At 34.5% G+C, this 14,574-nt stretch overlaps 1 protein-coding gene across 4 annotated transcripts in view; it reads left to right on the forward strand.

Moving 5' to 3' along the window:
* Window positions 1–14,574, forward strand: part of CEP162 (centrosomal protein 162) — a 92,314-nt gene that overhangs the window by 15,638 nt on the left and 62,102 nt on the right. For 3 of the 4 annotated variants that reach the window (XM_068551528.1, XM_068551530.1, XM_068551532.1), the window contains 4 exons: window positions 1,291–1,358; window positions 6,562–6,677; window positions 8,306–8,336; window positions 10,914–11,030. In XM_068551528.1, coding sequence (XP_068407629.1) covers window positions 1,291–1,358; window positions 6,562–6,677; window positions 8,306–8,336; window positions 10,914–11,030 — 332 coding nt within the window. The remainder of the gene's footprint in view (window positions 1–1,290; window positions 1,359–6,561; window positions 6,678–8,305; window positions 8,337–10,913; window positions 11,031–14,574) is intronic. The other variant, XM_068551529.1, reaches the window with a different exon arrangement.

Raw genomic sequence — 14,574 nt, forward strand, 5'->3', positions numbered from 1 at the left:
CTCCTCAAGATGCTTATTTTCTTAGACAGTGGACAAAGCAGTGACCCTTACGAACTGTGCAGGGTCTGAGATTTTTACCCTACTTGCAGGCTAACAAGTCAGCCTGCCAGTTTTATGAATGCTGGCAATAGACACAAGATTCCTGGGTCAGAAACAACAGGACTTTATTTCTCATCACAAAAGCAGGACCTGAGGGTCACGTTTATTTGCCTTAGTTTCCCATGACCCACAAGGTTCACGGCGTCCATGATGGCTGTTTGCCAGTGCAATGGGTTGCCTTACAGGAGAGGGTCACTGAGCTTGGGGAATCTTTGCTTTAGAGTAAGCGGAAACAAGCCTGCTTTGGGGGCAGAAACATTGCCTCGTCTCTCAAAGTTGCTCACTGCACACAACCCTGAGAAATGACCTAGGAAGGAGGGTCTGTGCCTTGCGTTCTTGGCATACCCAGCAAGAACACCTAGGGACCCTCAGGGCCCATGGTGGTTGCCTGTCCTAACAGTGACACAGCTTAAACATACACAGATTTGCTGGCCACAAGTTTTTGCCCCTTTGCAATATTTCTTAACATTTCTTTGTTCTTAACGATATTCTTAACTACTGATATTTCTACACAAGAACAACCTAGTCAGAGTGCAGTAGTGTATTGAGTATGCAATGGTATTTTCTGCTACTGTTATTAGAGTTTATAGTTTCTTGGATCTGCTAATAATCTCACTAAAGACATGGTTGGGGGACTGAAAAAGGTAGAACTGATTCTTTGGTTTGAAGGAAGGCAGTATATGAACTAATATAGCCAATATAATTAAAAGTAGCTCTCTTGTCACCTTGCTGAGTATTTATTGGCTCAAGGCTCTCTTTCAGCTTCCATTTCAGGATGAAATTGCTTATTAGCATGTAAATGCTGATTCTGGCAGTTTTTTTCTGGTCTCCACATAGACTTCACTGATTCTTACAGCTTGTGGTCAGTTCCTAATCTTTAGCGTAGAAAGGCTGGCTGGGCCCTGAGACATGTAAATGCACATATTTATGTATAAAATTGTGTATATTTGTGTATAAAATTAAGAAAATGGCACTTTTTCCCCTTTGTATTACTTTGGCAGCTACAATTAGTCTTAGATCCTTTATTTTCAAAACATTTCCCTCATAGCTTCCCAATTTTTAGCTTTTGCTAGAACAAAAGTACTTGAGAAGAAGGATGTAATGTTAGAGGTTTTTAAAAAATATACACAAAATATTGCATGGTAATATATTATTAACATGTAATAGTAAATTAAGTAAATATTTTTCCAGTAATCAAGCTAATGTGGAACTGACTGAAGATAAACATGAGGATGAATCAAAACATGAAGAACTGGCAGGTAATTTCATTGGTTTTAAAATTTACAGTATTTGAAAAGATAATATAGCTTTTAATAAAGACATTGATAAGAGAAAAACAAAAGGAAAATCATATTATCTTGGAAAGAGCTTGAACAGGTAGAGTGAGTTGCCTACAGCACAATTGCAGCTACTAAGAAATTGTTGTAAGTGCAGGACTGCTTTGTTTGTTGGGAGTGGGTAGTGGACCCATTTGGAAGATAGAAAAAGTACTTTTGTGCTAGGACCAGGGGAATGTGTGCAGTCGGGACAAATACCTCCAAAGCATGGTGAGGGAAGTGTGTCTTTTTCCATCTTTTGACTTTTAATGTGTCTGTGTTTCTATATTTTAAATGGCTTTCTTTTGGTAGCATATAGCTGAGTTTTGCTTTTATATCCAATCTGACAATCTCAGACTTTTAATTGAAGTTTCTACCCTTTGCAAAAATATATTAATTGGTATGGTTATTTACTGTTTCACCATTTGTTTTTTTAATCTTCCCATCTTTTTTTGGTTATTGCTTTTGTGCTACATTTTATTGGATTGAGTATTTATACCATTCCATCTTAACCCTTCTTTTGGCTTGTTAGTTGTACTTCTTTGCTGTATTTTTTTCTTAGTTGCCCTGTGATTCACAATATGCACCTTTATCTTATTAGAGTCTACTTTCAAATAACATTATACCACATTACATGAATCTTAACAGTAAACTCCCCCCAACCTTTTTGCTATTTTTGGCATACATTTTTCTTCTGCATATCTTAAAAACCCCACAGTGCAGCAGTATTATTATTATTATCGTTATTATTATTGGTTTTAACAATCTGTTATCATTTAAAAAAATTTTTAAGGAAGGTAAAAAAAAGTATACATATGTAAAAATTTATATTTATCCATGTATTTACCATTCCCAATGACTTGTATTTCTTTGCATAGATTTGAGTTTCTTTTTTTTTTTAACTTTTTATTGTGAAATGAATTTTAAAAGTTTATTTTAAAATTAAGATATAATCGATATATATAACATTATATTAATTTCAGGTGTACAACATAATGATTCAATACCTATACATTGTGAAATGAGCACCATAATAAGTCTAGTTAACATCTGTCACCTTACATAATTACAAAAAAATTATTTTTTCTTGTGATGAGAACTTTTAAGACCTCTTCTCTTAGCAACTTTCAAATAGTTGCTATCTAGTATTACTTTGAGTTTCTATCTAGTATTATTTTTGTTCAGCATGAAAAACCTCCTTAACTTTTCTTGCAGTGCAGGTCTACTAGGAATAATTTCTCTGAGGTTTTGTTTATCTGAAAGTATATTTTGCCTTTGTTTTTGAAGAACACTTTTGCTTGATATAAAATTATAGGTAGTTTTTATTTCTTTGAGCACTTTAATGATTTCATTCTATTGTCCTCTGACATTATTTCTCATGAGCAGTCAGTGGTAATTCCTGTTATTGTGATTTTGTATATATGTTGTCTTCTTTTCCCTCTGTTTTCAAATTTTTCTCTTTAGGCCAGTTTTGCGGCAGTTTGATGAGGATGATCTTGGTGTGCTTTTCTTGTATTTATCCTGTTTGGAGCTGGTTCAGCATCAATTGATCTGTGAATTTATAGTTTCCATCAAAATCAAAAAATGTTTTTGCCATTAATTATTCAAATATCATTTCTGCCACCCCTTGCTTTCTGATCCTAATTACAAGTATGTTCGAAAGTTGTATTTTGTCCCACAGGTCACTAAGACTATTTCATTTTTTAAACCTTTTTTTCCTCTCTGCTTCAGTTTTTATTGCAGTGTCTTCAAGTTCACTGATTTTTTTCTCCTTTTCTTTAATGTTTTGTTAATTCATTGAATGATTCTTTTTTTCTTTTACTCTAGAAGTTTCTTTTGGATTTGTTTTTTCATCTCTTTAGTATGTCTCCAAGTCCCCAACATTGAGCATATTCTGCTGATCCCAGTATTCGTTCATTTCTGGGTCTCTTTCTGTTGGCTGCTGCTTCTCCTAGTTGTGGTCACTTTTTCCTCCTTGTAATTCTAGTAATTTTTTAACTGAGTGTTGAATATATTATAGATTTTTTACATTGTTGAGTGTCTGGATCTTGTTTTCTTCTTTTAAGGAGTATTGAGCTTTGTTCTTGCAGATAGCTTGATCCTTTCAAGCCTTTTCTTCTGCTTTGTTAGGAGACGTCAAGAGGAGCCTTACTTAGTCTAGCAGAGTTTGACCCTGCTACTCACGCACAGCCCTCCTGAGATTTCCACTGAATGCCCCTACTGAACAACGAGGATTTTTTCCGCTTAAGTTGGTTAGAGCTTCAGAATCTCCTTACCCTGTGCGAACTCTGGGAATTGTCTGTCTAGCCTGCAGCTTCCCAGTTATTCTCTGCTCCAGCCGCACATACATGACTCAGTATTCAGGAAAGACCTCCAGGAAAGATTCAGAAATCTACTCCATGTAGATTTCTAGTGCTCTATTTCTACATCAGTACCTTCTCTCTTTATCACTGCCCTGCAGCTTCTAATCACCTTGTCTTTTCTGTACTCTTATCTCTGTATCCTTAACACAGTGAGACCGTCCTGATCTCCCCCTCCCTGCTCAGCGCTCCAGGATGTACATACCTTCTAGTGAACGTAGGGCTTAGCTCACTTGTTATCTTTCTTAGGAATCATATTTTTGCGCTGTCGATTGTCCAGTGTCTGAAAACGATTGTTTCATATATTTTGTCCATTTTACTTATTATTTACAAAGTCCTTGATATCCAAGATGGTAGAGGAGAAAGTCCTCTAGATTCCATCATACTTAAATTAAAATTCGCAGCCAAATTTCCCAACAGAGAATGAAAAATGTCTCTAAAATGTATCTTTTAGATCTGTTACATTGAGGATTGTTTACCTATTTTCTATTTATGCAAATAATATTTTCTAAGTTACAAGGGTATGGAATATAAGAGTAGAAACATATAACATGTGTAACATCTTCCTGTCAAAAGGTCAGAACAATAAAAATTAATATTCTCATTGTTTTCCAAACAGTATGAAAGAGCTGGATATTATTGTCTCTGATATTTTTCATATGAGAACCACCTTTTCAATTGGGTTTTATTCTTTCATTTTTAAATAAACTTAATTTCCCTTGGTGTTTCTTTCAGAAATCTCTGATACGCTGTTTTCCTTCCTGTTATTTCTTGTCCTGTCTGTCTCATGTCTCTCTGTGACTACCAGTAGCATTTCCTTCTTGCTTCAAACCTAGTTTAATCATGACAAATTCCTGAGGAGGAGGTTGGTCTTTTATATGTTGGACAATAGTGTTTGCCTACAGACTATTCAGTTAGTAAGTGCAACTAACAAAATGTAGTTTTGACAAATGCACATTAGATTAGCACTTTTCTTAATCAGAAGTAATATTTGTCTTTATTAACTTTCAATTCAGTTTAAGTGCAAGACAAGCTATAATAATACTAACAAAGATAATTACTACTGCTAAACATAATGGCTAACACTAATATATAGTACATATTAGATAACACTTTAACTCTTAATCTTCTCAGCAACCCTCTGAAATAAATACTATTATCATCCCTACTTTACAGATGGGAAAAATGAGGCAAAGAGGGTTTGTGACCTGCTTTTGGTTCTACAGCTGAAAACAGTAGAACCAGGAATTGAATCCAAGTCTTCTGGCTCCTGGTCATGCTCTAAGCACTATGCCACACTACCCGAACTGTTTCTTATACTGCTTCTTTGCAGTGACACAAACGCTGCATCCCCCTCCATTGATTTCAGATAGTTCCCAAATCCCAAGTAGTTGTCTGAGTTCATTGTCATACCCTCCCTTATCTCCTCTCTCCTTGTTTATCATCTTTACTTAAGAAAGACTAATCACTGAGGTACTTAAAATTCAGTGATTCCCACTAGAATATTAGGATCTTAATCATCTGATATTGGTCCTAGCGTCTAGAATTTGTCTAATACAAGGTAATTTCTCAGTAACTGTTTTGTGAATTGAATTATGTCTACTGATACTTAGAAAATCCCAGGCAGTGTTCTTTCTCATATAGAAGAGAAGGAAAGGTGTGCTTCTCGTCCTCAGAATGTAGATATTGATGTAGTTAACCAACTCACCTAGCTTATCTACCTAAGTCACAATACCCATGCTGTTCCACCATTGTATTCCTTATGAACTAACATGGAGATGTTTCTGTAAGTAGATCTCACTGAAAGCATCTCTATTTAACTTAATTATTTTCAGACTTCCATTATTAATCACATTCAAGTTGTCCCCTCTCTTCTAAGAGAAGACTGAAGGACGGCCATTCCAGAAGCAGACTGTCTTGTACCTCGTGCAGTCTTTCTCCCATCAGGCCATCCTGTCTCTGAATGTGATCTGACTTTTGAAATACAAATAAGATTATGAATGATCAGTTCCACTCTGAAAAGGCCATTCCTCTTCTATAGCCCACAAATCTCAGTCAGTCCTTTGATTTAAGGGCTGTCAACAACGAATTAAAAATTGATGAAGAGATCCTGGCCAGATAGTCCCTGCCCACCTTTGCCATAAGTAGCCTGATGGCATCATATTAACATGGACACACCTTTCCCTTCGGCTACAAAGCCATTGAGATATAATGTGGGACTTTAGCTGAGAAGTGCCCAGGATTAAGAAACAGTGGAGGTCATATAAGGCTAGTATTTACCTGAGGGAGGGGTCAGAGATAGACCTTTCATAAGTACTGCTTAAGGGTTACAGAAGAGATACCTATAAAGACAAAAAAAATCAACTTAAAAAAAATAAGCAAAATCCAACCTTTTGTTTAAGAGTGTCAAGATTTCACAGAAGTGCTCCCTTTTATAAGTAAACAATTTTGAGATTTTTGTCTTTAAAAAATCAAGTAATTGAAGTTTGTTTTAAAGATATAAAATTTCTTGAACAGCTCTAGAAATTTTCAGTTGGTTAATTACACAAAATATTAAAAAAGGTAAAACTGATAACTGTTTGAAAGTACAAAAATAAAACCCAAGTCTTACGAATTGAATTTTCTTTAAATCTTTGCCCAAAAAAGTATGTTCTTCAAGGTATCTTTATGTTAACATTTAAATAAATTATTCATATGCAGACTTCTTTTGGAAATCAGTAATATTTTCGTGGAATTTGACTTTTTTGACAGTATGATCCTTGTATTTTTAAAACTATTTTCTCCAGAAAATTATAGTGATGATTTTGAAGATGAGGAGGATATTGATGCACCTTTGACTCGTAAAGAAGAGACTAATTCCAAAGAAAATTCCAAATCAGAAAAAATAAATGTACCTAAACAGGTATGTATCAGTTATATGTTTGACAGTTTGGAAACTTCTTTCATCACCTTAGCTGACTGTTGCTGTATAAAGAGCTCAAAATACAGAGTTCTTTATAGTCTAGCTCATTGTTGGAAAGTTATAGGTCTCTTAATACTCAGACATTTTCTTAACTCAGGTGTCAATTTAAATCTTAATGAAATACATGGCAGTTGATGATTTTCTGAAAGATTTCTTTTGGCAGGTTTCCTTAAGCTTTAGAAATTGAAAACTTCATTAAAATCTCAAATCTAATTTTTAAACAGGTATATTAAACTATACTTTTCTTTGGTAGGTCTTGTCCTTGTGAAGTGCAATACATAGCTGCCTCAGTATTTATGCTAATAGTGACATTACTGTCTGAAACTTACTGGGCTAAGATTGTAAACTAAATTATTCCATTCACATTAAGTGTTGTTGTACTCTACTTCTCTTGTTTCTCAGTTCTTACCAAGAATTGGCTACCAAGACTGGCTAAGGGTATTACTCCATATTGCCTGCCAGACTGAACTTATCCTTGAAGCTACCTAATAGTAACCAGTAGGACAATTACTATTTGTTATATTGGTTTTCATCTGGATAGTCTCTTTTGCACCTGTGTGTTAAGACGAGATGTTTTGAACATATATGAAACCATAGACTCTAAATAACAGCAGGGATCACTTTCTGGGTATTAAGAAATAGTCTTATTTTTTAATTTACCTAGTACTTTGTCCTTGGTATCATTATGTCACTCAGTTTGTGGGAGAAAAGAATATGACCTTAGAGATACATGAATGTTAATGCGATCTGATAATTATGCCTAGAAAGTTAATGGGATTCATACTTGGAATATGGCAATTACAATACTTTGTATTACAGTAATTCCTACTGGAAAAATAAATAGGTCAGTAGAGGGCACAATAGTTTGGTATATTAAGAAAGTATAGCCTGTATAAAAATGTGTCCACCTAAGTGTGGAAGCCTAGTAGAGAGCCGTCTGAGTAAGGGTCAAAATAGGAAGGAATGAAAGCTCTGCTCTTATGGGTGGATCCTATACACTGCCTATCCAAGTGGAGAATATAGGTGACACAATTAGAAAACTTAACTCTAAGGGAACCTATAATTTTGACAAATTTCAACTATCTTGCCATTTGATGGCCTGCCTTTTTTGAAGATTTTGTCTCAAAATGTAGATGAAATGATGAGTGCAACTTATATTTGATCATTAATTTTGATCAATAGGGAAAATGGTGATATTATAATAGCAGAAATCTTACGTGAACTAGCCACGTTATCTTGGAGTGTGAAAAATAGGAGAATTTCTGAGCAAGGTGGATGAACAGGTGGCATTGAGATACTTTAAACGAGGCTTATAAAGGCCTGAATTAATTGCTGGTAATCACCAAGGTTCTGAAGAGACTTCCAGAAGTTCTCTCACAGCTACATTCTCTAGTCTTATAGAATTGTCAGTGAATGAGTGTGATGAAAGAAATCTAGAAAGCACGTTTCTTGATCTTTTCATAGTGGAGTAAAGCACTGGCTTTCAAATTTTGTTATTCTTTTGCATTGCAGTCATTTCGTGTACCTTCAGTTTCAAATCATGTAACTATTTTCTTTTTTTAATTTAGGAAGAAGAGAAAACTGGCATGCTGGCTAATGGTAAATATTATGTATATTCATAAATTTTCATTGGCAAAAAATTGGTCTGTTCAGAATTATATCTAAATAATTCTGAATAAATTACTATTTTTGTTTTTAAATATTTTCTGATGAATTAAACTTTACAGATTTTCTCAATAATATGTTCCTTATGCCTACCTTAAATTCTTCCTGTTGTACTTAAGAATACTTATTTTTTAAAAGCCCAGCATGCCTTTATGGATAAATTGTACCAAACATTCAAAGATGTATTGATATCAGTCCTTGTTAAACTGTTACAAAAAATACAGGAAGAGGGAATTTTTCCAGACTCATTCTGTAAGGCCAGCATCACCTTGATACCAAAACCAGACAAATATTCCTCAGGAAAACTACAAAAAAGCAATTCTATTTACAGTGACATCAAAAGGAATATAATACTTAGGAATAAATTTTATCAACGAGGTAAATTATGCTTAAAACTATAAAACATTGAGGAAAGAAGTTGAAGAACACACAGATAAGTGGAAAGATATTCTGTGCTCATGGATTGGAAGAATTAATACTGTTAAAACGTTCATAGTACCCAAAGTGACCTACAGATTCAGTGAAATCCCTATCAAATTCCAATGATATTTTTCACAGAAATAGAAAAAACAATCCTAAAATTTGTATGGAACCACAAAAGACCTCACATAGCCAAAGCAAACTTGAGAAAGAGCAAAGCGTGGAGGCATCACACTCCTTGATTTCACAATGTATTACAAAGCTATAGTAACCAAAGCAGTATGGTACTGGCATAAAAACAGACACATAAAACCAATGAAACAAAAACAAAAGCAATGAAACAGAATAGCCCAGAAATAAATCCATGCATCTGTGTCACCTGATCTTCAACAAGGGTGCCAAGAATATACAATGAGGAAAGATAGTCTCTTCAATACATTGTGTTCAGAAAACTAGGCATCCACGTGCAGAAGAATGAAATTGGATCCTTATCTCACACCACATACAAAAATCAACTCAAAATGGATCAAAGACTTAAATATAAGACCAGAAACTGCAAAACTATGAGAAGAAAACATAGGAAAAAAGCTTCTTGATGTTGCACTAGGCAATAATTTTTTGGATATGACCCCAAAAGCACAGACAACAAAAGCAAAAATAGATAAATGGTATTACGTTAAACTAAAAAAAGCTTCTGCATAGCAAGGGAAACAACAGAGTGAAAAGGCAACCTATAAAGTGGGACAGAATATTTGTAAACCATGTATCTGGTAAAGGGTTAATATCCAAAAAACTCATGCAACTCAGTAACAACAACAACAAAAAATTAAAAGTGAGCAGAGGACCCAGATAGACATTTCTCAAAAGAAGATATATAAATGGGCAAACAGGTGTATGAAAAGATACTGAAGTTCACTAATCATCGGGGAAATGCAGATCAAAACCACAATGAGATATCACCTCACACCTGTTAGAATGACTGTTATCAGAAAGAGGAAAAAATAAGTTTTGGCGAGGATGTGGAGAAGAGGGAACTCTAGTGCCCTGTTGGTAGGGATGTAAATTGGCACAGCCTTTATGGAAAACATTATAGAAGTTCCTGAAAAAAATTAAAAGTGGAACTACCTTATTATTCAGAATCCCACTTCTGGATATATATCTGGAAGAGATATCTGTACTCCCATGTTTATTGCAGCATTATTCACAGTAGCCAAGGTATGGATACAACCTAAATGTCCACCAACAGACGAATGAATAAAGAAGATGTAGTATATATAATATTACACATGTATATGTAATATGTATATGTATTTACATGCATAATACTTTGCTTTTAAAAAAGAAGGAAATCCTGCTATTTGCAACAACGTGGATGAATGTGGAGGACATTTACATTAAGTGATATAAGCCACGTGAAGAAAGACATACTTCATATTCTCACATATGTGGAATCTAAAAATGTCAATCTCCTAGAAACAGAGTAGAATGTTGGTTACCAGAGGCTGGGGTTGGGGGATATAGGAAGATGTTGGTTAAGGGGTACAAAGTTTCAGTTATGCGAGGTAAATAATGCACAACAATGTGCGAGGTCTAATGCACGACAATGTGACTATAGTTAATGTTGTATACTACTTGAAACTTGCTGAGGGGAGATCTTAGGTGTTCTCACCACATACACAAAAAAGGGTAAATGGATATGTTAATTATCTTGATTTTGATGATTATTTCACAATGTATATGTTTATCAAATCAACAAGTCATAGATCTCAAATATATGCAATTTTTGATTGGCGATTATACGTCAATAAGATTGGAGGAAAAAATAATTTTTTTTGTTATTTTTTGCAGGCCTTTTGCCTTTTACATAGAAACATAAATTAGACTTGTATATAAGCATAGATATGTGTTGATGTAAGCCTACTCTGTTGTATATAAGAAGAAAATCATGCTTGTTTTAGATCTATGATTATATATTCTTTATATGTAAACATTTATCTTTGTTTTTATACAGATTGCATATGATTTAAATATTTTGTTAATGGAGCCATACAAGCTTCTCTATATTCCTAATATTTTTTTATGTTATTCCAGTAGTGCTGCTTGATTCATTAGACTCTGTTGCAGAGGTCAACCTTGATGACCAGGAGAGAGCGACAACTAAGCCAGAAGCACTGCCAGATATGACTGATAATGAAATGACAGGAACAGGTAAGAGGGACAAACTAGCTGTTCTCTAAATATGTAATATTCTATGACTAATTTACTTCATTTCTAGGGAAATGTATGTGGTATATAATAATATATGTCATAGTTATATCAATAAAATTTTACATTTTTTATTGAAGTATAGTTGATTTACAGTGCTGTGTTGTGTCACTGCTTTATTCACTGAATACAGCAGTGATTCAATTATGTGTGTGTGTGTGTGTATGTGTATATATAACTTTTTCAGATTCGTTTCCATTATAGGTTATTACAAGATACTGAATATAGTTCCCTGTGCTATACAGAAGGTCCTCGTTGTTTGTCTGTTTTACACACAGTAGTGTGTATGTGTTAATCCCAAACTCCTAATTTATCCCTCTCCCCCCTCTCCCATTTGGTAACCAAAAGTTTGTTTCCTATGTCTGTGAGTCTGTTTCTGTTTTGTTAATAAGTTCATTTGTATCAGTTTTTTAGATTCTGCATATAAGTGGTATCATATGGTACTTGTCTTCTCTTTGTGACTTATTTCACTTAGTATGATAATCTCTAATTTCATCTATACTGCTGCAAATGACGTTATTTTATTCTTTTTTGTGGCTGAGTAGTATTCCATTGTGTGTGTGTGTGTATACATCTTCTTTATCCATTCATCTGTTGATGGACACTTAGGTTGCTTCCATGTTTTGACTATTGTAAGTAGTGCTGCTATGAACATTGGGGTGCATGTGTCTTTTTGAGTTAGAGTTTTCATCTTTTCCACATATATGCCCAGGAATGGGATTGCTGGATCATATGGTAACTCTATTTTTAGTTTTTTAAGCAACCTCTCTGCTGTTCTCCACAGTGGCTGGACCAGCTTACATTCCCACCAACAGTGTAGGAGGGTTCCCTTTTCTCCACACCCTCTCCAGCACTTATTATTTGTAGGTTTTTTGATGATGGCCATTCTTACTGGTGTGAGGTGATACCTCATTTTAGTTTTGACTTGCCTTTCTCTAATAATTAGCAATATTGTGCATCTTTTCATGTGCCTTTTGGCCATCTGTATGGCTTCTTCGGAGAAATGTCTGTTTAGGTCTTCTGCCCATTTTTGATTGTGTTGTTTGTTTTTTTGATATTGAGCTGTATGAGCTGTTTGTATATTGTGGAAATTAAGCCCTTGTCAGTTGCATCATTTGCAAATATTTTCTCCCATTCTGTGGGTTGCTTTTAGTTTTGTTTATGGTTTCCTTTGTGTACAAAAGCTTATAAGTTTGATTTGGTCCCATTTGCTTATTTTTGCTTTTATTTCTTTTGCCTTGAGAGCCTGACCTGAGAAAAAACATTGCTGTGATTTATATCAGAGAATGTTTTGCCTATGTTCTCTTCTAGGAGTTTTAAGGTGTCATGTCTTATATTTATAAGTCTTTAAGCCATTTTGAGTTTATTTTTGTGTATGGTGTGAGGGTGTGTTCTAACTTCATTGATTTACATGAGGCTGTCCAGCTTTCCCAATACCACTTGCTGAAGAGACTGTTTTTTTCTCCATTGTATATTCTTGCCTCCTTTGTTGAAGATTAATTGAACATAGGTGTGTGGATTTATTTCTGGGCTCTCTGTTCTGTTCCACTGAGCCATATGTCTGTTTTTATGCCAATACCATGTTGTTTTGATTACTGTAGCTTTGTAGTATTGTCTGAAGTCTGGAAGGTATGCCTTCAATTTTGTTTTTTTTCATCAGATTTGCTTTGGCAACTCTGAGCCTGTTGTGTTTCCATATAAATTTTAGGATTATTTGTTCTAGTTCTGTGAAAATGTTGTGGGTAATTTGATAGGGATCACATTAAATGTGTAAATTGCTTTCAGTAGTATGGTCATTTTAACAGTATTATTTCTTCCAGTCCAAGAACATGGGATAGCTTTCCATTTCTTTGAATCATCTTTAATTTCCTTCATCAATGTTTTGTAGTTCTCAGCATATAAGTCTTTCACCTCCTTGGTAAGATTTATTCCTAGGTATTTTTTTAATGCATTTTTAAAACGAATTGTTTTTTCTTTTTCTCTTTCTGATATTTCATTGTTAGTGTAAAGAAATGCAACAGATTTCTGTATACTAATCTTGTATCCTGCTACCTTGCTGAATTCATTTATTAATTCTAATAGTTTTGGTGTGGGGTCTTTAGGGTTTTCTATATAGAGTATCATGTCATCTGCCTGTAATGACAGTTTTACCTCTTTCCTTCCAATTTGGATCCCTTTTGTTTCTTTTTCTTGTCTGATTGATGTGGCTAGGACTTCCAAAACTATGTTGAATAGAAGAGGTGAGAGTGAGCATCCTTATCGTGTTCAGATTTCAATGGGAAGGCTTTCAGCTTTTCTCTGTTGAGTATTATGTTGGCTGTGGGTTTGTCATAAATAGCTTTTATTATGTTGAGATATGTTCTCTCTGTACCCGCTTTGGTGATAGTTTTTATCCTGAATGGACGTTGAATTTTATCAAATGCTTTTTCTGCAGCAATTGAGATGATCATATCATTTGTCTTTTCTTTTGTTGATGTGGTGTATCACATTGCTTGATTTGCATATGTTGAACCATCCTTGTGACCCTGGGGTGAATCCAACTTGATCATGGTATCTGATCCTTTTTATGTATTGTTGGATTCGGTTTGCTAATATTTTGTTGAGGATTTTCGCATCTATATTCATGAAAGATACTGGCCTCTAATTTTCTTTTTTGGTAGTGTCTTTGTCTGGTTTTGGAATCAGTGATGGTGGCATCATAGAATGACTATGGGAGTGTTTCCTCCTCTTCAGTCTTTTAGAAGATCTTGAGAAGGATCAGTATAAGTTCTTTTTTGTATGTTTGGTAGAATTCCCTAGTGAAGGCATCCAGTCCTGGACTTTTGTTTGCAGGCATTTTTTTTTATTACAAATTTTACTTCAGTTCTAGTGATTGGTCTGATCAAATTATCTATTTAGTCTTGATTCAGTTTTGGTGGACTGTATCAACAATAAAATTTTCAGTCTCATATTTTCTACTGTATTTAACAACTTAAGTAATCTGAACTTGCTAATTGTGACACATAATGCTAGTAGGCTGAGTAAAGTGTGTTTTAAGATATATACTTGTTAATAAATGAATGAATGCTGTCGTTACAAGTGTAGTACTGTAGATGAATATTGACTCATTTTCTGGCCCCCCCCCCCCCCGCCCCCGCCAGAGTATTCCATTAAATTTGCCATGCATCGGAGAATTGAGACTTTGGTCTTGTGCTTTTCCATAGTTTCCTCTGTGTAGGCAAAAGCTAGATCACATCCTAAAATTCTGAAATGTCTAGGACCATCTAGACTTGACTAAAGGTTGTAAAGACCTTTAAGATAGTGCCTTTTCAAACTTTTTTTAAAGCAGTGGAACTCTTACCTCCAAATGGAATCTTAGGTAGTACCTCTATATAGATAAAAATGTATTTTATCAGTATAAATATAAATGTTTACATATGTGACATTTACTTATAAAGTTAGTGAGAGTAGTAATGGTCTTTTGAAATTCTTAAAATTAAAAGTTCTA

The sequence above is a fragment of the Eschrichtius robustus genome, chromosome 9 (genome assembly GCF_028021215.1).
Source record: "Eschrichtius robustus isolate mEscRob2 chromosome 9, mEscRob2.pri, whole genome shotgun sequence".
Classification (NCBI taxonomy): domain Eukaryota; kingdom Metazoa; phylum Chordata; class Mammalia; order Artiodactyla; family Eschrichtiidae; genus Eschrichtius; species Eschrichtius robustus.